The sequence below is a fragment of the Glandiceps talaboti genome, chromosome 10 (assembly GCF_964340395.1).
Source record: "Glandiceps talaboti chromosome 10, keGlaTala1.1, whole genome shotgun sequence".
Classification (NCBI taxonomy): domain Eukaryota; kingdom Metazoa; phylum Hemichordata; class Enteropneusta; family Spengelidae; genus Glandiceps; species Glandiceps talaboti.
Genome location: NC_135558.1, coordinates 19,139,118 through 19,161,526, shown reverse-complemented (window position 1 = coordinate 19,161,526; position 22,409 = coordinate 19,139,118). Strand labels below are relative to the sequence as shown.

Here is a 22,409-nt window from a genome sequence, read left to right as displayed (position 1 = left end):
AAAGATGAATAAGTCTGAAGTTCACAAAGTTTATAGATGTCAAGAATATTAAGAAAAAAAAGAGAAGAGTTAAATTTGGTCAAAGTTTAGTTTATTGACATCAAAGTACTGAAATGTACCCCTATCATATGGTATGTTCACGTAGGAAGATGGTTTTGTACACAAATGTCTTCTTCTAAAGAATCAAAATAGAATCAATGTTTCAAACTATGTAACTCTAAATTGGAATGTCAACCAAAGTTGTTTGTCTGGCAGGTTGATTAATTAATTTGTAGCCAGTGGTACTGACAACTAATCTATATTTAGCCCTATTCCTCTTATGTCTAAATTATGGGAGGCTGAGTTTTTACCTGCTAAATGCCCAAGTTCCAGATGCGAAATGCAGGTAAATGTCAATTTTCACTGGCAAAGTGTCGATCGGTATTTCCAGACTTTAAGTGGCATTGGCCCAGTTATCACCGGCAAATGCATTTGCCAGTAATTACTGCCAACTTCCTAGGCTGGCATTGTGGCAATTGTTAAAATATTTCACAAGGTTTCTGCAGAGTTTTACCAAAAAAGATGAATAGCAAACAGACAGACAGACAGACAGACTGGTTGATAGATAGACAGACACAGACAGAGATAGAGTGAGCCATCAGTGGCAAGTCAGGGTAACTAAATACGAAAATACTCCCTAGCAAAGTAGCACTTCAAATTCTTTGACAACCTAGGGGGTCAAGTTGTGTGTGGGGTGATAAAGTGAAGTGATTCTTATCTGCAAACTTTGTAATCTAAACAGTCTGGAATGTGACATCTGAATGATAAATGAAGTCAGTTGTTTTTACTAATAACATATGGGATTGTAATTTGTACACACATTGCAATGTTTGGTATGTAGACTTGAGACTTGGTAGTTTGGAGTTCGTAGTTGTCAGAAAGTCCAGAAAACTTTCAAACAGAGAGCCAGTACATTTGTATACATCAAATAAGTGTCATATAACCAAGTGTCCGGACTAGTACATCTTTCACATCAATTACTAGCTTACACAGACTCAAAGTGTACTTCAACCAGTCTGTTAAAAAAGTTTTCCATTTTTCAAATTTGCAGGTTACGTTCATTCTGAGAAAAGTATCTATATCTAGTCTCAGAAACTATTTTCATTTTTAAATTAGTAGTTCTGTGAAAGCAGTATCATAGTGTGTAGATAAAAATCAAGAAAAGTCACCCATGTTTGTTTGAACGAGGCCTGTCAAAAATGTGGTAAAACATTTCAGTAGTTAAGTAAGGATTTTGATGTAATTTTTACCAGATATTTTCCTTTGATCGTAGGATTCCCAAAACTTAGTAAAAAACACTGCATGTATATACTTGATATACAGAAAGTTTCATTTTGACACAAATGAAGTTGTGGTAAAGTTAAATGAACATCACAGTTCTTCAACTTCTTTTGAGCCTTACATTTTTTGCACACTGTGACCCCACCCATACAATTCTCAAAAAAAGTTTCAAACCACAAAATAACCACTTGAAGTAAGAATTCCTCACAAAATACAGCATTTGGCATGATACATGGTCCTTACATGTTACATTTGTCAAGTCTGAAATCATGGATGGCATTGAAATACGTTGAAATTTTTACGATTCTCTGACAAAGTGAGAAGATGTCTTACCTACTACTGTGAGTCCTTCTGGTGAAATGTAAAGGTCACAGTTCAGCATGGGAAAACCCAAGGGGAGAGATTTTGATCCCTTTGTTGAGGGCGGTATTTTCCCAGTAATTTGATCCAAGGGATTGATTTTCAAGAGGGAAAGACTGGCCTCCACACAAAAACTGTCATCACTGCAACTTTGATTGTTTTGTTGTTAGTTTTTTGTTTTCGTTTTATGGGGTTTATTTTTGAGATTTTTTTCTTGTAGCACAATGGAGATAAATGTTGAATGGTAACTATTTTAAAACATCTTTTCATATTTTACCACAAGGTAAATATTATGTAGTTGCTAGGTAATAAAGGAGAAAGACAAATCTAATACATAGATCATGAATAATGTATAAGGGGGGGGGGGGGTTGTAGTATTGCTATAATAATAATCACACATCATAGTAAAGTCAGTGTTGTAAACTGCATGAACTGTCTTTCACTTTGTTTGTGTGTCAAAATCTACCATCACACTTTCATAAAAGCTATCCATCCCAGATAAGGTATTACCACAGGGTGCTCAGGCTCAGTTAGTTTTGTTTACAAATACATACATACATACGTACATACGTACGTACGTACGTACGTACGTACATACATACATACATACATACATACATACATACATACATACATACACACACACACACACACACACACACACACACACACACACACATACATACATACATACATACAAACAAACAAGTAAACAAAAAAAATAAAAAAATAAAAGGGGGGAGGGCAGTGTTTGTTCGTTGGTTTGTTGTCGTTTATTCATGTATGTATCTACTCATGTGTCGGGTAGTTTGTTTGTTTGTTTGTTTGTTTGTGTTTGTTTGTTTGTTTGTTTGTTTATTTATTTGTTTACTTTTTTATTTTTTTTATTTTTTTGTTTACTTGTTTGTTTGTTTGTACGTACATACGTACGTACGTACGTACGTACGTACGTATGTATGTATGTATGTATGTATGTTTGTATGTATGTATGTATGTATGTATGTATGTATGTATGTATGTATGTACGTATGTACGTATGTATGTATGTATGTATGTATGTATGTATGTATGTATGTATGTATGCATTTATTTGTAAACAAAACTAACTGAGCCTGAGCACCCTGTGGTATTACCACAACTACAAATAATCTAGTCTTGGTTACCCAGCCCCTAGCTTACGTGTAGACTACACCTATATTTCTTATTTGAACTGACATTTTGATTTTTTGAATTTTCACCAGTTTGCTACCCTTCAAATCACCTCACAGAAAGTTGGCTATTTCAGGCTCAACATAAAAGATGAATTCCATAATAAAGTCAACAGACTGTCACTAACTCTCAGAGTATAAATTCAACTTTGACCTTACCCTTAGTGTTGACTTCAACTCCTGTAACCCCAAACATATCAGGTAATATTCTTCCAACTCTGGTCTGCATAGCTGACAGTCTATATCCTTCATTGTTTTCAACTTCTCACTCAGCTCCTCCAGGGACCTTTCACGACCTTTGACCTCTTTCTGGGCGTGGAACTCTGAGAAGCTTCGCTTCATCATGTCTTCTACTCTCAGGGCCTCAACTCTCAGGAGATTCAGAATCATACTGTATGTTAGTCTGAACTGAGATTCCAACTTTGTGGGTTTACCCTGCATACAACAAAAAGTCATCGTCTGTTAGACATAATATTTCAACTAAAATGCAAATTGTCTTTGGAGCAATGAAATACAATTAGGGTTAAACTGAAGTTCTGGTACTTGAAATAAGGTTATATTATTACAAGATGTGTTCCATTTTGAAGACAAAAACAAGTTAACATAAATGAAGTTATACAGAAATAAGTACAGAAGAATAAGTTTTTCAATAATTAGAAAAACTGACACCTGCAAACATCAGGGTGGAATATGAATGAGCCATAAATTTGGAATAAACAATATGCACAAATAGTGTTTATTTGCTATTTACTTACAAACTAAAACATTGAGGGATCACAAAACAACTGTGCATATCAATCATACACATTTTATGTTCCCCAAGAACAATGTCCTTAGATAAGAAACAGGCTTCCCATAGACCACTAATTACAAATATAAACAACACCAAACTGTTGTCAGCAAGCAGGCACTGTGTGTGTAGCACATATCACTTGTAACTTTGAATCAATACACTAATCTTGTATGTGTCAAGATCAGTGTCTGCAATGCAATAACTTTCAATAGCTTGTTTGTTCCAAGGACAATGTGTGTGTGTCTGTGTATCAGTAGGGGTCAGATGATGTGACAGTTTACATTTGTATTGAGTGGTCTGTGAGAAGCCAGTTTCTTATCTATCTAAATTGTTCTTAGGGAACATAAAATGTGTATGATATGCACAGTACAACCCTTAGTTCAATGACTTTGTAATGATAAACTGACCAGCATCATTTTATGAAGGTCAGCCATCTCAGGAACATCTCCTTTACACAATATGATAACAGTTCCAGTTGTATCCAGACCTCTTCTTCCGGCTCTTCCTGCCATTTGGATATATTCCCCTGGAAGTAAGTCCCGGAATCCAGTTCCATCGTGTTTTCTTGTAGAATCAAAGACGACAGTCCTGGCAGGCATGTTGACTCCCATAGCAAAGGTTTCAGTAGCAAATAGTAGCTGAAAGAAATTAATTTAAAAAATCAAGAAAAGTTAGGCCTAAAAAAAACACTGTTTCTGGTCAACCTGACCCCACTTAGTTTTCACTGCCGACCCAAACTTTTTTTTACATACTGGAGAAAAAACAATAAAATCACGAAAATTGTGAAGCCTTGTCAGAAGTAGTGATTACAGAACTGACATCAACTTAAAAAGACAATATAAAACTGTTATTCCAATATGTAATAGCTGTAAACTTGATTAGAAGAAACCAACAACACAGAGACCATATGGAAAACAAAGGAAAATATAACTACCTGAACTAGACAGTCACACATGAAAAAAAAAAAAAAAGGTCATTTTCAACAAAGTGAACATTGAGCACTTTTCCGCTCACTTTGTCAAGTTCGGGACCCTTACATACCTGACTAATGGTAAGAAATCAGGCACAAATTATTGGGTTGCCTAATGGGTCTTAGCATACATGTACATGAATATGTATTAGGTGAACAATGCATATTCATGACTCCTACATGCTTCTTATTTCACAATTATGTAATCCTACCTTTACAAGCCCTCGCTGAAAAAGCATTTCAATAACTTCTTTTAATATTGGTAATATACCACTGTGATGCACTCCTACACCTCTCTTGAGAAGTTCTTGCATGTGAAGAACCTACAAAATTATAACACGTCGATAAATAAATGACAAGAATGCTAACTATTTCAATGTCTATCCAGTAAATCCAACAGTGCATGATAATGACCATGTTTTGGGATACTGTTAAATTTGATGCAACTGAGAAAAAATAGTCAATAAATTCTGTTAATTTATTTATGAAGGTAGAGTTGGGTCGATGATGGTTTGCAAAAAAAATCATAAACATTTGAAAAATAAAATCAAAAGGGGAAAGTTCCAAAAGTCATGTCAAATTCTTTGAAGAAAAAGAATTGTGCAAAAATGCAGTATAGAATGAACAAGAATGTGGCCATGTGGGAAATGTGGCATTGTGGCAGGAAACAAGTCATGTCACATCGGTGGAAATTCAACTGTTTTAAACTGTTGTGGTAGACTCATGAGTACTAAATCTTTAACCATATACACACAACCTTGTGGCGTGATCACAACTTGAACAGTCCTATCTATTACAGTCTAGTTCCTGTATGGTATCGTTATGATCTACACCTCCACTCACAATACAACCTTTTTGTGCTGATTGATGGATTTTGACCAGACATGGTTTAGTTAGAGACCCTGTTGGCATCCAGACTACATCTATTGTCGAGTGAACAAGATTTGACAGTACGTGTGCAGTCAAAACCTCTCAGTTTGTCAAATTATGTTGAGTGTATTGGTGAAAATTTTAGTATTCATTCACACATATCATCATGGTATATGTTTTGAAAGAAAGAGTTTTACTATGGAATGCTTGTACTGTCTTAGCGTGTGTACTGTGCTGTTGTGTTTACATTGGTAGCTGTTGTCCTAACCCCTAGCCCTCAAAACCAACTAGGACAACAGCTCCTAATGTAACACAACAACAAAGTAAACAGGCTACATCTGTCTGAGAAAGTGATGTAACTTTGCACTCAAGAGAACACAAAATTTCAAACCTTCACATCTAACTAAATCTTTACCTGTGGTAGTTTACTGTCTGCTCAGACTAACTAAAACTTTACCTGTGGTAGTTTTCTGTCTGCTATAAGACTAACTAAAACTTTACCTGTGGTAGTTTTCTGTCTACTTCTTTCAACCTCTGTACAGATTTATGAATGAATACATGAATTTCACTTTTTTCACTGGAAGTTGTTAGGTCTAGACTTGTTAGCTGACTAGCATTGCTATCACATTTTTTCTTTGAGAATGTAAAGACAACCACTGGTAATCCATCTGTCTTCTTCAGCATATCCACCAGTGATAACCAGACACCTTTCTCCTGGATTGAAAATAAAAAAATATTTACATTTATATCAATTTTACTGATAGTGTTACAGTATATGCATTTCCTTTGCTTCAAAATATAGTTGAAAAAAAAACATTTTCAGAAAGCCAATAGATTTTCTAAAGATTAATATGCTGATTAATTTTTGGAATGTTTGTTTTTCTGAAGTTACAGTGATAGTGGTGGGTGGGTTTGTTTGAAGAAACCCTGTCTTGTACCCCCCCCCCCCCCCACACACACACCCACCAACATCAAAAACTATCAAAATCACAGTACTTGAGCAAAACAATAATTTGAATTAATATGAGATTCTTTGTCCTTCCTTGTGTCCCTTACCTATTACCAAATTCAGATCTAATATCAGGATCAAGTACTTGAATAGACAATAGTTTTACCTATGGTTGTAACTTACTTTGTACTTAGAAAGAAGGAATGCACCCCCACCCCGACCCCCACTCCCCCTCTAGAGGATCTCGTACAGATTGTCCATTAGATGACGATTATAGCTGATGTGGGAGTCCTTGTCTTGTAGCTCTGTCTCCCCAACACTGAACATATTACAATCCCACTATTTGAATACAGAATATATTACCCATTTACCTGGTGTGGGTTTCCTTGTCTTGTACCTTTAGCACCATAGGCTCCACTGCCTTTACTAGCTCTCTCTTTTTTGGCATCAATGGCCTTCTGATAGCTACAGGTAGACATTACTCAGTAACATTAATACTAATATTATTAGTGTAAAATACAGTTGGAGTCATTAATGATATGGTTGATGAAATGTACTAAATGACCCACCCCCCTTTCCATGTCACAAACTGTAGTTAACATGCCTACCTGTAGTCTTGTAGGACTAACGCCACTATTTCAGCTATCCTAACTGTAGCCTACCTGTAGACTTGATGGACAAACACTACTATTTCAGCTATCCTAACTATAGCCTACCTGTAGACTTGAAGGACAAACACTACTATTTCAGCTATCCTAACTATAGCCTTCCTGTAGTCTTGAAGGACTAACGCCACTATTTCAGTTATCCTAACTATAGCCTACCTGTAGTCTTGTAGGACTAACACTACTATTTCAGCTATCCTAACTATAGCCTACCTGTAGTCTTGATGGACAAACACTACTATTTCAGCTATCCTAACTATAGCCTACCTGTAGTCTTGATGGACAAACACTACTATTTCAGCTATCCTAACTATAGCCTACCTGTAGTCTTGATGGACAAACACTACTATTTCAGCTATCCTAACTATAGCCTACCTGTAGACTTGATGGACAAACACTACTATTTCAGCTATCCTAACTATAGCCTACCTGTAGACTTGATGGACAAACACTACTATTTCAGCTATCCTAACTATAGCCTACCTGTAGACTTGAAGGACAAACGCCACTATTTCAGCTATCCTAACTATAGCCTACCTGTAGACTTGAAGGACTAACACTACTATTTCAGCTATCCTAACTATAGCCTACCTGTAGTCTTGTAGGACTAACGCCACTATTTCAGCTATCCTAACTGGGTGTAGCCTACCTGTAGTCTTGTAGGACTAACGCTACTATTTCAACTATCCTAACTGACATTTTACTTTTTATGAATTTTCACTCTTCTTCCAAGTCTGCAATTACTCATTAGATATGGTAGTATTTCAGCCATGATATGTGCAAAAAATTAACATAAATTATAATAGAATATAATCCAGGTTTATGTGTTCAACTTTCTTCTGGAGACATTGAAAGATGAACACCTATCTGTAGCCTTTGTTTATCAAGAACCAGTCATTGTCATTTCTAAACTCACCTCTAGAGGGAGCCCTTCTATTCAACCTATCCACCCCCACTGACTACGATTACATGATTTTACTTACCCTCTTGTCAGAAACTGTCTGTTGGAATCAACAATAAGGAATTTCTCCTTGCTTGTTTTGTTACTGTTCCCAGTGTACAGGAAGTGTTCCAGTGGGACTGGTCTCTTCAAAGTACTGATAACAAAGATCTTTTTCCTTTTGGTTCGTCTGTCAAAATCAATGTCACAGTCAATTTCAATTACTTCAGCCATGGATGTATTAGCTAGTGCTCACTAATACATCCATGGCTCAGCCATAGATTGAGCCTACACTGTCATGTAGGGTCTATGGTTCAGCTTGAAAAAAAACATTTTATAATATCAAATACTTACAGTTGCCATATGGCCCGAGGAGGTATTTATGTCAAGTCCTTTTTTGTTTCACAATAAATTGCAAAAGATTAATTAATGTGTATAATGTTTGTTATTGTACGTACAATAACAAACTTTTTACACACTTTTTAGCTGTTTTGATGTATTGAGTTACAAGCACAGGCTCAGTCAATGTTGTTTCACATCGATATTTTAAGTAGGAAACCATGATTTTATTTCTAAAATAAATACTCAATCCTCATCCGTATCATCACTTCAATACATCATAACATTAATCTAGTATCACCATGTTGATTTGTGCCTTGGCAGAAGTCAGTAAAAATGCACAAAGTTTTGTTCTTGGAAGAGGTTTTGTTGAAGAGGGATACAGCAGTAAGATGCATGGCTGCTTATAATTAGATGTAAATTTATTCAAAACTGTCACCTGATATACTATATTGTAGTTCAGGGTCACACAAAGGTCATGAAAGTTAACTATTGATAGTGTAAAGTTCTCACCCAATCCAGTCTGCAAATTCCATTGTATTAGGAACTGTAGCACTCAGTAAGATAAGATTGACATGGTCTGGTAACATTATCAATACTTCTTCCCATACCACTCCTCTCTGGTGAAAATCATCAATTGTCAATGTAGTTTTTAGTATGTTGCATCTTCATATGAAATGCCTATGCCAAAATCCCATAAATTTTTTCAAAACGTTCTTACAGCAGAAATATCAAAGGGTCGTCAAAAGACGTACCGTGCATATCATATTCATTTTATGTTCCCTAAAGAACAATTTAGATAGATACATGTAAGAAGCAGACTTCCCACAGCCCACTCATTACAAATATAAGCAATACCATCAGACCCTTAACTTCATGATACACAGATGTTTTGACGATAGCAAGAATTTGAGTCTGCTTGCATGGTTCTCCATGGTGACATGTGTGTACACACAGTACACTTGCTTTCTTGTTGGCAGGAGTGTGGTGTTGTTTATATTTGTATGGTCTGTGGGAAGCCTGTTTCTTATTCATCTTAATTGTTCTTGCGGAACATAAAATGTGTACGATATGTACAGTCTTTCAGCGAGCCTTCGGTATTTCTGTTGTATTTCACCATAAAATACATATATACGCCCTTGTTGAAATTTTCACAACCACAATCTGAAAACCACATATTGTTTCTTGCTGTCGATATTGTATTTTTTGACTGATGAATTTTTAAAATGGCCAAATATATGTAAATCATTGTTTATAGTTGAATAAATATTTAGTGTCTGTGTGGTAAGACTTTTTTTACCTCTGCATCATTAATGTAATGTACTTCATCAAATATAACCCACTCCAAATCACGGATGACATCCGATCCATTATACAGCATAGACCTGTAACAATAAATGCAAAAGGGTTACTATAGTCACAGTCATTAATTTAAAGTCAGTCATGGTGAACTGGAAAGAGTAGCTATATAAAGTTCTGTCATATCATCATTCATTCATTCACTTTCATTCTTTCATACATACATACACACACATGTGCACTCCACACACATTACATGCGAGTAGTGCACAAAGTAACACACATGTAGTGATACATGCACACAAACACACACATACATACACACAAAGCATGAACATGCATACACATACATATGCACATTTCAAAACACACACACACACACACACAGATTATACATGTCATTATAATAATAACAATTAAGCAAATTTATAATGCGCCTGTTCGCCAAAGAGCTCCAGGCGCACACATACCATTTCCTCCTCACTGACTGTACTTGTAGACACTAGTTAATTCAGCCAATCAGATTGTTTACAATATACAACTTTGTTGTATTTTTTAACAAGCACATATCAAGAAAAGTCACATTTACAGTTACCTGGGGTTTTATGGTTAACTGACCTGAGGATTTCAGTTGTCATGATAAGACATGATGCTTCAGGACGTATTTGGACATCACCAGTCAATAAACCAACGTCATTAAATGTTGTCTTGAAATCTCGGAATTTCTGATTAGACAGTGCTTTGATAGGGGAGGTGTATACTGTCCTGCCAATCAAAAAGTACAAGGCATAATATTATACAAACAATGTACATTAGCCCTGTGTAAACCAGCGCATTTTAACTACATGTAGTGCACTTTGAATACCTACCTAACTTTAAGGGAGGGACAGGTTCATAGTGACAAGTACCGGTAGGGCAGTAAAATATTCAACACTCACAGAGAAATGACACTAAGGACATGTTATAGTTTTAGGATGTTTTCAATATTAAAAGTTTCAAAGAAATCCTATACTACTATGACAAACTGAAAGCAAGAAGGGTGTGTTTACACTTACACAGTACACTTAAAGAAAAACCATAATTTCCCAATTTGCTAGCCTTGTGTCATCCTGATAAATATAACTATTATAAGTAACTAGTCTGATGTTAACACCACACTGGTTCAGGTAATAACCATCGCAGCTCTTATATTTGCCCAATTTCTTTTTCAAAACATATCGCTATAGTTCTGTATTATGTCAACACAACAAAGACATCAATAGAATTGTATTTCCTATAAAGTGAAACTCTTCCAGCCTTACCTTGTCATATGTTTAGCTGACAGTGCAATAGCGTACTCTGCAACCACTGTTTTACCAGCTGAGGTATGGGCAGCTACAAATACACTCTCATGGTTTTCTAAGTGTAAAATTGCTTGTTTTTGGAAGACATCAAGTTCAAAAGGCCACTGCAATGAAAGGATGATGAGTAAATTATCAAATTTATCTCTCGTATTTGAGAGAGAGAGAGAGAGAGAGAGAGAGAGAGAGAGAGAGAGAGAGAGAGAGAGAGAGAGAGAGAGAGAGAGAGAGAGAGAGAGAGAGAAAGAGAGAGAGAGAGAGAGAGAGAGAGAGATAGAGAGAGAGAGAGAGAGAGAGAGAGAGAGAGAGAGAGAGAGAGAGAGAGAGAGAGAGAGAGAGAGAGAGAGAGAGAGTGTGTGTGTGTGTGTGGGGGGGGGGGGGGGTACTAACACTCACAAAAGGACCATGTAAAGTTCAGAATGACGTAGTATGCATAAAATGCCCCATGGTATCATTTCATAATCTTTTACCTTGAAAGATATTGTTTATTCAGGTGGTTTGGATAGTTTGGTCAAGTTTTTGAGAGCCCAGAAATTGTATTTTGTCTAAATTTAAAAATATGTTTACAGCGGTTGGACTTAATTACTTGCTAGTTAACTACCTCTAACCCCCTTTCAATATTTAATATATTCATATTTCTGGGAATAAATGAATTTTAAAAAGTTTTAAAAAAAATAGATTACTGGTACTCATTTCCAACTCTGCATAGACAGCCTTTAATTCTATTATTTAAATGAACAGGAAACTTGAAAACCAATTATAGTACATTGTAATTTATCACCATCTATTCATTTTTGTTTGAGATACTTTGAAAAAGCTGGCTCATCAAATCTCAAAGTAATGGCATCACAAACCATGTTTCTTACTTCCTGTGGTACCCACCTCTAGTACAACATGTATGTTGGCTCAAAAGCAGAATGTAATAAACTATAATAACACTAAACTTAATTTCAAGTCAACAAACTTATTGAGTTAATATGACAGAACCTCATTCCACATGAGTGCAAGTGTGGCATACGTACTTGGGGTATTTGCACGAGTGCTTGAAACTGTTCTCTGTGGTCGTACTTTCTGTGTATAGCGAGTGAAAGTGCAGTAGAAAACACTGCAAGCATGAGTGCAAATATCCCCTCGTACCCACATAGGAACTCGCGCAGAATTGGGTTCTGTTACAATTACATGTTTATCCAAAACAGGAAATTTCTGTAAAAATGATACTGTGCAATCAGGCATTGTTGTGTACAAGGAATGATTGCACCCTCATTTGCATATCATTTGCATACAGGTATGCAATAAAAGTTTCCTTTGTGCACTGCAGTGCAATAACACTGGGAGGTGCACACAACAGTACAAGTAATCTCTGGTACTCATGTATATAATAATACAGCTAATCTTCCAGAGGGAAGCTACAACTTAGTGCTTTACCTTGTAAGCCGGATCTGGAATTCTTTTATAGAAATCCCCAACAGGAGTTGACACATCTACATGAACAGCCCACTGTTCCTCTGGTGGTTTAGCAGTTTTTGCAGGTACTGCTAATACCCCCTCAGCATCCTTTACTTCTCCATTCTAGTTGGTGAAAATAGTAGAACAAAATTTAGCATATAACCATATAGAACCAAAACATTTAGTGTATGCAACACCAGTGTCTCTGTGTGCGACAGGTTTGTGTCACCATCGTAGACCACTAGCCTCTTTATGGCAGCGTTTACCAGACCCCCCCCCCCCATCCCAATTAAGTAACAAATTCTCATCCATGCATCCACTTTTAAGTAAGATTCTTACCACAAGCATATTTTCCAGGCTTTCACTTCTATGTATTTTTGTACTCTCATCTCCATCTCCATCTTTCACGTTATCTTTCTCCACCTCATCTTCTTCATCATCATCATCTCCGTCCATCAAATCAAGATCATCTACTCCTCCCATGATATCAAGTAAAGTCAGTACATTTCCACTCTTTACATCGACTTCACTTTCCTGCGGACTTTCTTTCTCATCCAGTTTTTCTTCCTCAAACGTCATTCCTACTTCAAATCCTGGAGGTACTGTTTCTAGATCTGGGACACAGCAACACGATATTATTTTACAAGCTCTAGAAAAGCCCTAGTGGTATCTCATGTTAAAACTAACAATATTGGACAAGGAGATATTCATCTGAAAATAGTCTGTATTAGAAATGTCTTGTATGATAGACAATTCATGCTATTGTTATTTGTCTAGTGGTCAACAAGGCTGTTTTAGAGATATAAAAATGCCCCTGTCTCCCACATATTGGTCTAAATCTTTATCAAATCTGCCTCCATTCCCGTATTCTTCCTACTGAAATCATTCTATTGTTACTGTTCCAGTTTCCTACTGAAAATAAGGTATACCACTTGTAAGGTATTGAATATATATCAGTTGACCAGATAGCTAAGATCCATGAACCGTGATGGAGGACGTTACCAACTTCTGAGAATTTGGGACAATTGTCTGAATTCATGCATGTGTCGTGATTTCAGAAAACACTGACAAAGCCATGGTGGATACCTGGCGAAAGCTTTGGTGAGCTAATTTTCAATTTTGGTGCAAAAAGAAGTTAAACTCAATAACTTAGACTGTTGCAATGTTTCATAGACTAGCACAATTGTAAGTCTTTATTTCTTCTATCTATCAACATACTCACCATGTTCCCAGTCAATAGCTTCCATCTCTAGTGATGTCTGAATAACATCCATGGATGGTTCATCCATTCCACCTGAAATGTATGACAAATTGACAAAGTTCATCTTGTCTAATGAATAGAATGCAACCTATATCACTTACTGGGTCATGGGTCACAATGTATTTTTAAAAACAATGTTTTAATATATTTTAAAATTTGTTAGACTATAGTGGACTTTTGCATGATTGTTGATTTGATGTATGAGGGCCTCAATTCAAAGAAGGCGACCCTTCAATGCCTTGTGTTTTTTGTAATGCTTATTGAGTTTTACCCTGAATAAAGATATTTTATAATAATAATAATAATAATGTCAGGTCACATGGATCACATACATGTATATAGGTAAACTCACTCAGGTCATACCAGGTCAACCTAATTTACTTGGGTCATACAAGGTCAATCAGTTCACTTGGGTCATACAAGGTCAATCAGTTCACTTGGGTCATACAAGGTCAATCAGTTTACTTGGGTCATACAAGGTCAATCAGTTTACTTGGGTCATACAAGGTCAATCAGTTCACCTGGGTCATTCTAGGTCAATCAGTTCACCTGGGTCATTCTAGGTCAATCAGTTTACTTGGGTCATACAAGGTCAATCATTTCACTTGGGTCATACAAGGTCAACCTAATTTACTTGGGTCATACAAGGTCAATCAGTTCACTTGGGTCATACAAGGTCAATCAGTTCACCTGGGTCATTCTAGGTCAATCATTTCACTTGGGTCATACACGGTCGTGTGAATTACAAAAGCTTTTTGCATGGTACAAAAGCTTTGGTCAGCTAAGTTGCAATGGGTCATATCAGGTCAAATGAACCACAGAGTTTGGTTAAAAACTATGAATCATGCAATCCATTACAGACAATTTGTCACAAGGTCAGGTCAGGTCAGGTCAGGTCAGGTCAGGTCAGATTGTGTAAAACACGTGACAGGTTCACACACACAGTTTAGCTAAACAACAATAAAAATGATCTTTTCATACATACCTGGCCAGAATGGAAAATTAGTGGAGCTTCCCCTGACAGCCTCTGTAAGTGGACCAGGTGGTCTTGCAAGGGAGGTAGAATTTTTAGCCGAAATGCCTGTATCTGATACCTCAACCTACAAAAGTCAAAGGTCAACATTAATTAACATAAAATTGGGTAATACCCCTGTGAGTGATCAAACACTACAACACACATAGGCTTTGCTCGTGTTCTAGAAATATGTCGAATATTCTGTATAGCAATGCATGATGGGATAGTGAGAATTCACAGTAACTGAGTATGTCTATACTCTTAGTAAAAAATTAAATACATTGAAACAAATGCAAACATAACATGCCTGTAACATTTATAGTGTCTTCTTTTTCTCAGACATAGGCGAAATTTGAAGCATTTATACACATATTTACAGTAAGTACATTCTAACATCTTTACTTGATGCACCAAACAACACTTTTGTCATATTATAAATGCACTCTCTATGCTAATTTGACATGCCAGTAATGCACATCAATTTCTTTAGAACCCCGACCCCCACCACCACCACCACCACCACCCCATACTTTGATGTTCTCCTGTCTTTTACTGAAAACCCTTGAACATGACATGGATTGTATTCAAATAATTTGGGAGGGGGGAGAGTAGGGAGGGGGAGGGGGACAGTCGATATATTCACTATAATAAACCTAACTCCTTACCTCATCATACCCCAGTAATTCACCAGTTGTTGGTTTTCTCTGTACCTGTAAGGTAGTCTGTACTGGACAGTTGTCTGTATGGTACAAGTTATCAACACACGGTTCTCTTGGCCAAAATCTGTCACAATAGAATGATAAAAGTCTTAGTGTGTAAATAATTATGAAAACATCTCAATTTTCTATTTGCCTCCTATATTGATGTCAACCCTACAGTATCTCAGATACATCTCAGTGGCATTCATACCACATACCACTCTATGACACACTCTATTAATCTCATCCAAGGATGGCACAATGCCTGAACTTTGCTGTGGGTTGACATATATATATATATATATATATATATATATAAGGTACCTTGTAAGGACTGTGATCAAGTGGTACAATGGCGAACTGAAAACGATGATCAGTGAATATCGTAAATCTGTGAGGGCAAACTGTAACAATGGCTTCAGCTGAACACTCTCGTAGCTATAATCATAACATCGACTGGCACGAAATCAGAGAGGCTATCAACATCAGATGCTACAATCCCTATATCGTTAGAGTTGGGGTGGGGGGGGGGACGACGTATGGACAACAAACTACCTAACATCTACAATTGGCTGATCATACCGCCACCTAGTGGTGAGCTGTAACTATGAAATTTGTCATTCTGATGATATGAGGATTGTCAAACCAAGACAGACTGAAAGCTTAATTTTAATGCTAAAACCTTAGAACTGCTTTTGTGCAATAACCATCCTTTGATCTACCACGCTGATGAACATTTTTTACTATAATTGCTAGTACCCTTGGTCTTGATGAGGAAAAAGTAGAGATATGCTTGAGTAATAGAGAAGTAGATATAAGTCTTAGGCCACTATTTACTGTAATTGTAAACTTACTTCTGGCCATTCTGGGACACTATCAGGTCTTCAGGACATGTCAGATATTTCTCCAAATCATCTTTAATATCACTAAGTATTGGTGGTAATCCATGTGGTACCTAGAAGTAAAAGTCAAATAATTTCTGTCTTAATTTTCATTAATAAAAACAAGGAAACCATTTTGGATGAGTGTAAGCACCATTTGATATCTAAATATGAAAGATTACTTATGATAAATACTTATAATATCATGTGTTATTTATTGAGGTAATTAGTGGAGCAATTTTAGATATTATTCAACAATATTTTTCTTTGTACAGCCAAGGAAACTATTTGTGACCTTAGGGCAGACTGTAAGATACGTCATGACGTTCCGCCCTCACCACCGATGTGTGAAGGCGCCAAATCACGGCATACATTACCGACAACAGGGGTGTTGTCGTTGTCGCAATGAGTCACTAAATACAAAAGATTTAGTTATGATAAATTGAGATAATTGGTAGATTTAGATATTATTCCAAAATGTTTTTCTTTATACAGCCAAGGAAAATATTAAGGGACATTGTCACAATGAGTCGCTAGACAAGTACTAGTGACCAACTCTTTAGTCACAAGTATTTTCTGGTTGAATGAATAAAAATATTAATGAATAATATAATTATTCATCTTGAAGGACAATTTATGAAATTTTGGGATAAGTATTCAATATTGGTGATTTGAATGTTTTGACTCCATAGTTCAAGCACTACAGAACCAATGACATACAAAAGGGTAATGGGTTGTCATAGAAACAGGTAATGGGTTGTCATGGCATAGAACAACAGGGACAACAATAACTAAGCTTGTGCATGGTATAATTATATTTTATTCTCCAATATTTATTTTCTTTAGTCAACAAAATACAAGTGGCCTAAGGGGCCCTTGTCACTGCAAGTCATTAAGGTCCCCTTAGGACACAAGTATTTTCTGGCTAATGAAGAAAAACATACAGTATAATTATATCAGCGTCAGTAACATTAAAGAAAAACAAAGGAAAGAAATGGCAAGTTTAAACGTTTTGACTCATATTTTGAACACCACTGAACCAGTGATGTAGACACACATTGTAGTGATGTAGAACGACCACGGTACTATATATCTATAAATTCCATATTTTTTATTCAACTTGGCTTGTGCACATATGAATATCACTGTAGACTTACTGTTGATAGAAATAAGTTAGGTTTTTCATGACTTTCTGGTACAACTTCTACATCACCAATCGTTCCAACTTGTAGCAGTGAAAACCAAGGATTGACATCAGGGTCTCTTGATGGCAACTCTGTTGTATAGAGAATTTAAATAGTTATTCATACATATAAAATATTCTAAAGATTTTTACATTACACTAATATGCATGCACTTAGAACTAAGAAGCAAATGTTCAGATGTTATCGAAGTCTGTTAGCTGACTGGTGATTTTGACTCTGTATCTGCACTTTTTTCGCTAAGGTTTGGGAACCCTGGTAACAAAAAAGGGGAATATGGTAAAACTGGCATAGTCTCCAATGTATTATACCATAATTTTGGTAGGGAACCCCGGTAAAATGACAGGGTTACTCAGGTAGATTTTACCTGTTTACCACCCTTAACAAAACCACTGGTAGGGAACCCTGGTAAAATGACAGGGTTACTAAGGTAGATTTTACCTGTTTACCACCCTTAACAAAACCACTGGTAGGGAACCCTGGTAAAATGACAGGGTTACTAAGGTAGATTTTACCTGTTTACCACCCTTAACAAAACCACTGGTAGGGAACCCTGGTAAAATGACAGGGTTACTAAGGGGGATTTTACCAGGGTTTACCAATACCACCCTAAAACACTGGTATCTGTACTGAAATGATAATTACTATTATTATTTTTTTTGATCATACATGTACTGATGCTTTATGAACTTTCTTTAATTTATTGGGCATGATAAAATATGTAGTTGGAATAATACAACCCTGGTAATCAAGGGCTTTACAAAAAATGTAGTTTACTAAGATAGACACTTGAAACAAAACAACTATTCTTGCGATACACTGTATGTTGATGTAACAGGGATACAATGTAAGCTATTGAATGGATGTTGGTTTGAATATAGTCTCACTCAATAGGGCAGCTCTCTAGAAACTTGCAAACTTATTCACAGTACTCTACTTTGGGCTAATCTAAACATATTTACACTATCTTGATCACAGGGTGATTTATAGATTCGCACAGAGGCACTGATTTCATCCACTTGTGTAATCTACCACATTGAAGAACGATAGTTTTAGTCTGTGTCGAAGGCTCAATTACCAGAGTAAAATGCAATTATCTTTCAACATAAAACAAAAGTAACCACCAACTTGACCATGTAAAAACATGCATCAATGAAGTTGGTAAAACTTTCTTAAGGCCCCTCATTTTTACTTAGTTTTACAACTGTGGGATGAAAACGGAATCATCACTAAGAAAATGAAACAAGCCAAAGAAAACACACACTATATATGTAGTGTAGTTTATTGGTTAGTATAGTGTAAATCAGTTGGGTTTTTTTTGTCAAAATTATGATATTCATAAGGAAAATTTTTATACAGGTTTGACTTGAGGCCCAAGGGTAGTCTTTGCAAAAAATGAATTTCTATCACATAGCATTATTGCTTAAGTAAAACAATGTGATAGGAGTTTCTTTTTATCACGTAATATCAAACTAAATACACTCAGCATCCCCTGTAACCATGGATACCAAAGATGAAGAGACTTCATAGAAACTACTGAGTTCCACGTATATGTTCAGCAAATGTACATCCCATACATGGACTTTGGCCCTCCCAATATAAAGAAGCTTGGACCACATTCGTGTACTCTTATATTTATCACAGAACGTCTTAGACTGCTGACCAGGTTTGACGGTGCCTTGATGATTTCAATTTATATATTTTACCTTGTTTCTGCTCTTCCAACAGCTTTAACTGTGCCGCCATGATATATTATCGACCACAATCAACTATTGAGGGCGCTCTAGCTAGGAAAAATAAAAACGATAAAATCCTCGATTTCCTAATAATTCGCTTCAGGTTAAAGGAAAACTTGGGTACAAGGTGTCATTGCTTATATTGATTTGTTTTCTCATTTCCTTCTTGTATTTTGAATCTAAGTTGGAAATTAAAAAAAAATAATGTACGTGTGACCTGGGTTTAAATTGGAGAAGAGATGCAACGAACATAGGTCTAGTTCACGAGTGACGTCATATACTAGTATTCTTACAGATGCAGGAAGTACGGAGTGAACGTCTGAGCTGTAAAGTATAGGAGTCTATTCGGTTATTCTCACCGTCGTATCACTTCTCATTCAAGAGCCTGTTTAAAAAGGGCATCCTTGGATTACGGATTACTTAACCTTGTTGCTCGAAAATTGTGGAACAGGAAGCGTTTTGTACGTACATCAAAATAATCAGCAGTATCCTGGCCGCACTTTGTGTTTACGTCGTCAACCCGGAGCTAGACAGTGTAAAAACGTCACTTTCTACATCGATCAGTAACGTTTCGTGAACAGGGGGCAACGAACTTATATAGTTATACACATTATAATTAACCATGTTGGCCTGACACAATCCGTGTATCTCTCGCATGGGATCTACTCCGAGCCATAGTGAGCAACAACACACTGCCAATAACAGAAAAGAAACGTCAGCGAACAGAAATTCAGCTATGCCTTTTTTTCGTCATAGGCAAAGTGCCGAGGGCAAAAAGAAACAAGAGCACTGTATGTATGTGGTAAGTGTGCATTTATCTTACGAGTATTTTTACCTTGCTGGGTTGTCCGTGTACGTGTTTTTATTTTTGGCTGAAAATAAAACGATTCCTTCCCCGGCAAAAACAACAACGCGATGTTATTCCTTTCATACGTGTAGACGGGTTAGCTGTTTACATAAGAATCGATCACGTTGTAGACATTCAATAGACACTCTCTCCAAAACATGGAACGTGAGCCGAGGAGACGACACTGGTTATTATTAATAAAACGGATAGTTTACTCAAAGTCAGGGATAATGAATATAAATGAAGCATTAGGATTCGCATATGGCGGATTAAATATTATTTTGCAGTTCTCCAAAATAGATTAAATTAATCTCTGTCCAGATGCATCTAGAATAAATTGTGTTTGCACTAATGTTTAATGTTTGCACAACAGGGTGTTGCAGATATATTTTTTTAGTCATATATTTTTTTCATGTTGCATTTCTTTTCGATCTGAGCTCACTCAGTTTGTTAGAAACAACAGAATTAATGAAAGTAAGCCTATACATGATGATGATGTACTTATTACTACAACACACCCCACATACGGTCAACAATTAATCAAATTATGTCAGAGTCATGAGTAATGTTCTACATGCAAAGTAGAGCCATTGATAATAGTGTAGTCCTGCTTGCAGACGTTGCATGGATCTAGATTACTGACATGACTCTCAACACCTCAACAAGGGAGGGACAATTGTCAGAATCGAGTCCCAAATGATTCCGCATGCAAGCAGGACTATTGATAGTGAAGCTGCACTAAGGCAAAATAATTAAAAAAAAATGCATGTTTCCAATGACCCTACCGACCCTATTTTAAGCCACCAACACAATCTGATTAAAATCCGATGTAGATGTCGGCTAATCGTGCATTGCTATCTTACCTTCGTTATTTAGCTTGAATTGACCTTCGTAGTACATGTTTACATTTTTAGCCTGATCGAGAGGAGGCGATCAGGCTAAAAAATGTAAACATGTACCAAGAAGGTCAATTCAGGCAAAATAACGAAGGTAAAATAGCAATGAACGATTAGCCGACATCTACATCGGATTTTAATCAGATTGGCCACCAACGCTACATTTTTTTTTACATATTCAAAACAAAAAGTCAAGAAATTCTTTGTCTTCTTTACCTTCAATCATGTAGTATTGTATGTCTGTTTATTTTCCCTAGTACGTCTGTACATGTACATTTGTATTTCACCAAACTATCAAACAAGGGGTTTTTTTTTTTTTGGGGGGGGGGGGGGGTCAAAGCAATATTTTTCAAAAAGTAAAACAATAAAAAGGTACAGATAAAGTCCTCGCCTACCTACCAAATTTTCTGAGGCCATGTTATCGGAAACACACAATTATTTTTTTCCCGTCTAAGGTTGAACAGATGGTTTTCTGTTAGACACAAATATAGATGGTTATAAAGAAGATAAAATTTGTAGCGTTGAAATGTTTTATTGGTGATAAATAAAATGATGGCACCTCAGTAGTACTAGTGTATTACATTGATACTGTATCCATGTGTAATCAGATATGATCATTAACTGAGTATGATATATGAATACTTAAAAAGCTCCGACAGTTCTTTTTTTTTATTGTTTTGCCAAGATGTCAGTTGGCCAAGAGTTGTCCTTGTATTAAGATAAGTGATTGCTTCAGGAAATAGACTTAGTGATCTAAATCTGTTTAAGTCCAACAAGGTGTAATTGGATTGATAATTTTTTTTCCTCCAATTTTTGTTATGTTATGATACATGCAATGATTTTCAACCAAATGTATGTACTGGTAAAATATGTCTTATCACCTAAATGCTATTAGTGATCAAACCAAATGATGATTACACAAATTTTTGACAGTGTGAAGCTATTGCAAGGTTGCCACTGATTGGTAAACACACTTGTATAATTTATCACTCATTAACTATACAGCCAATAGATATGCATGATTCCTTTGTTGTCTAACCAATCAGAATGAACCTTATAAAATGCTTCACATTATCCAACAAAATAAACTGTGTTGACATACATGAATCATGTGTATCTGATTCACATGACTATTTACATATGGACATCAAGCTATTGTTTATACTAAATTAGTACCAGCAACAACTACATGTACATGTAGAGGAGAAACAATTTTGATACATGGCAAAATTTGAAGAAAAAAAAATAAGGAGCAGATAAACTATCAACTAAGAAATCACAGAATCTGATATTTTTTTGCTAGTGGGAATTTGTTAATTAAAAAATTTAATTTTAAGAGCAGCTTCTACTCTGGTCTTGGGAATACAAAGTACA

General features: G+C 36.1%; 2 protein-coding genes across 2 annotated transcripts in view; one reads left to right on the top strand and one right to left on the bottom strand.

Annotated features, from left to right (window-relative positions):
• LOC144440928 (superkiller complex protein 2-like) overlaps positions 1–19,302 on the bottom strand; it is a 29,634-nt gene extending 10,332 nt beyond the window's left edge. Inside the window, exons 1-18 of the mRNA XM_078130394.1 lie at positions 19,263–19,302; positions 17,512–17,630; positions 16,328–16,428; positions 15,441–15,558; positions 14,746–14,860; positions 13,722–13,793; positions 12,839–13,113; positions 12,479–12,622; positions 11,015–11,160; positions 10,332–10,478; positions 9,715–9,799; positions 8,928–9,034; positions 8,119–8,265; positions 6,842–6,935; positions 6,023–6,235; positions 4,864–4,974; positions 4,089–4,319; positions 3,048–3,323 (exon numbers count right to left, since the gene is read on the bottom strand). Of these exons, the coding sequence (XP_077986520.1) occupies positions 3,048–3,323; positions 4,089–4,319; positions 4,864–4,974; positions 6,023–6,235; positions 6,842–6,935; positions 8,119–8,265; positions 8,928–9,034; positions 9,715–9,799; positions 10,332–10,478; positions 11,015–11,160; positions 12,479–12,622; positions 12,839–13,113; positions 13,722–13,793; positions 14,746–14,860; positions 15,441–15,558; positions 16,328–16,428; positions 17,512–17,630; positions 19,263–19,302 (2,541 nt within the window). The remainder of the gene's footprint in view (positions 1–3,047; positions 3,324–4,088; positions 4,320–4,863; positions 4,975–6,022; positions 6,236–6,841; positions 6,936–8,118; positions 8,266–8,927; positions 9,035–9,714; positions 9,800–10,331; positions 10,479–11,014; positions 11,161–12,478; positions 12,623–12,838; positions 13,114–13,721; positions 13,794–14,745; positions 14,861–15,440; positions 15,559–16,327; positions 16,429–17,511; positions 17,631–19,262) is intronic.
• A 294-nt stretch (positions 19,303–19,596) lies between these two features.
• Positions 19,597–22,409, top strand: part of LOC144441044 (E3 ubiquitin-protein ligase LRSAM1-like) — a 39,327-nt gene continuing 36,514 nt past the window's right edge. Inside the window, exon 1 of the mRNA XM_078130554.1 lies at positions 19,597–20,094. Within this exon, the coding sequence (XP_077986680.1) occupies positions 19,948–20,094 (147 nt within the window). The 5' untranslated portion in view covers positions 19,597–19,947. The remainder of the gene's footprint in view (positions 20,095–22,409) is intronic.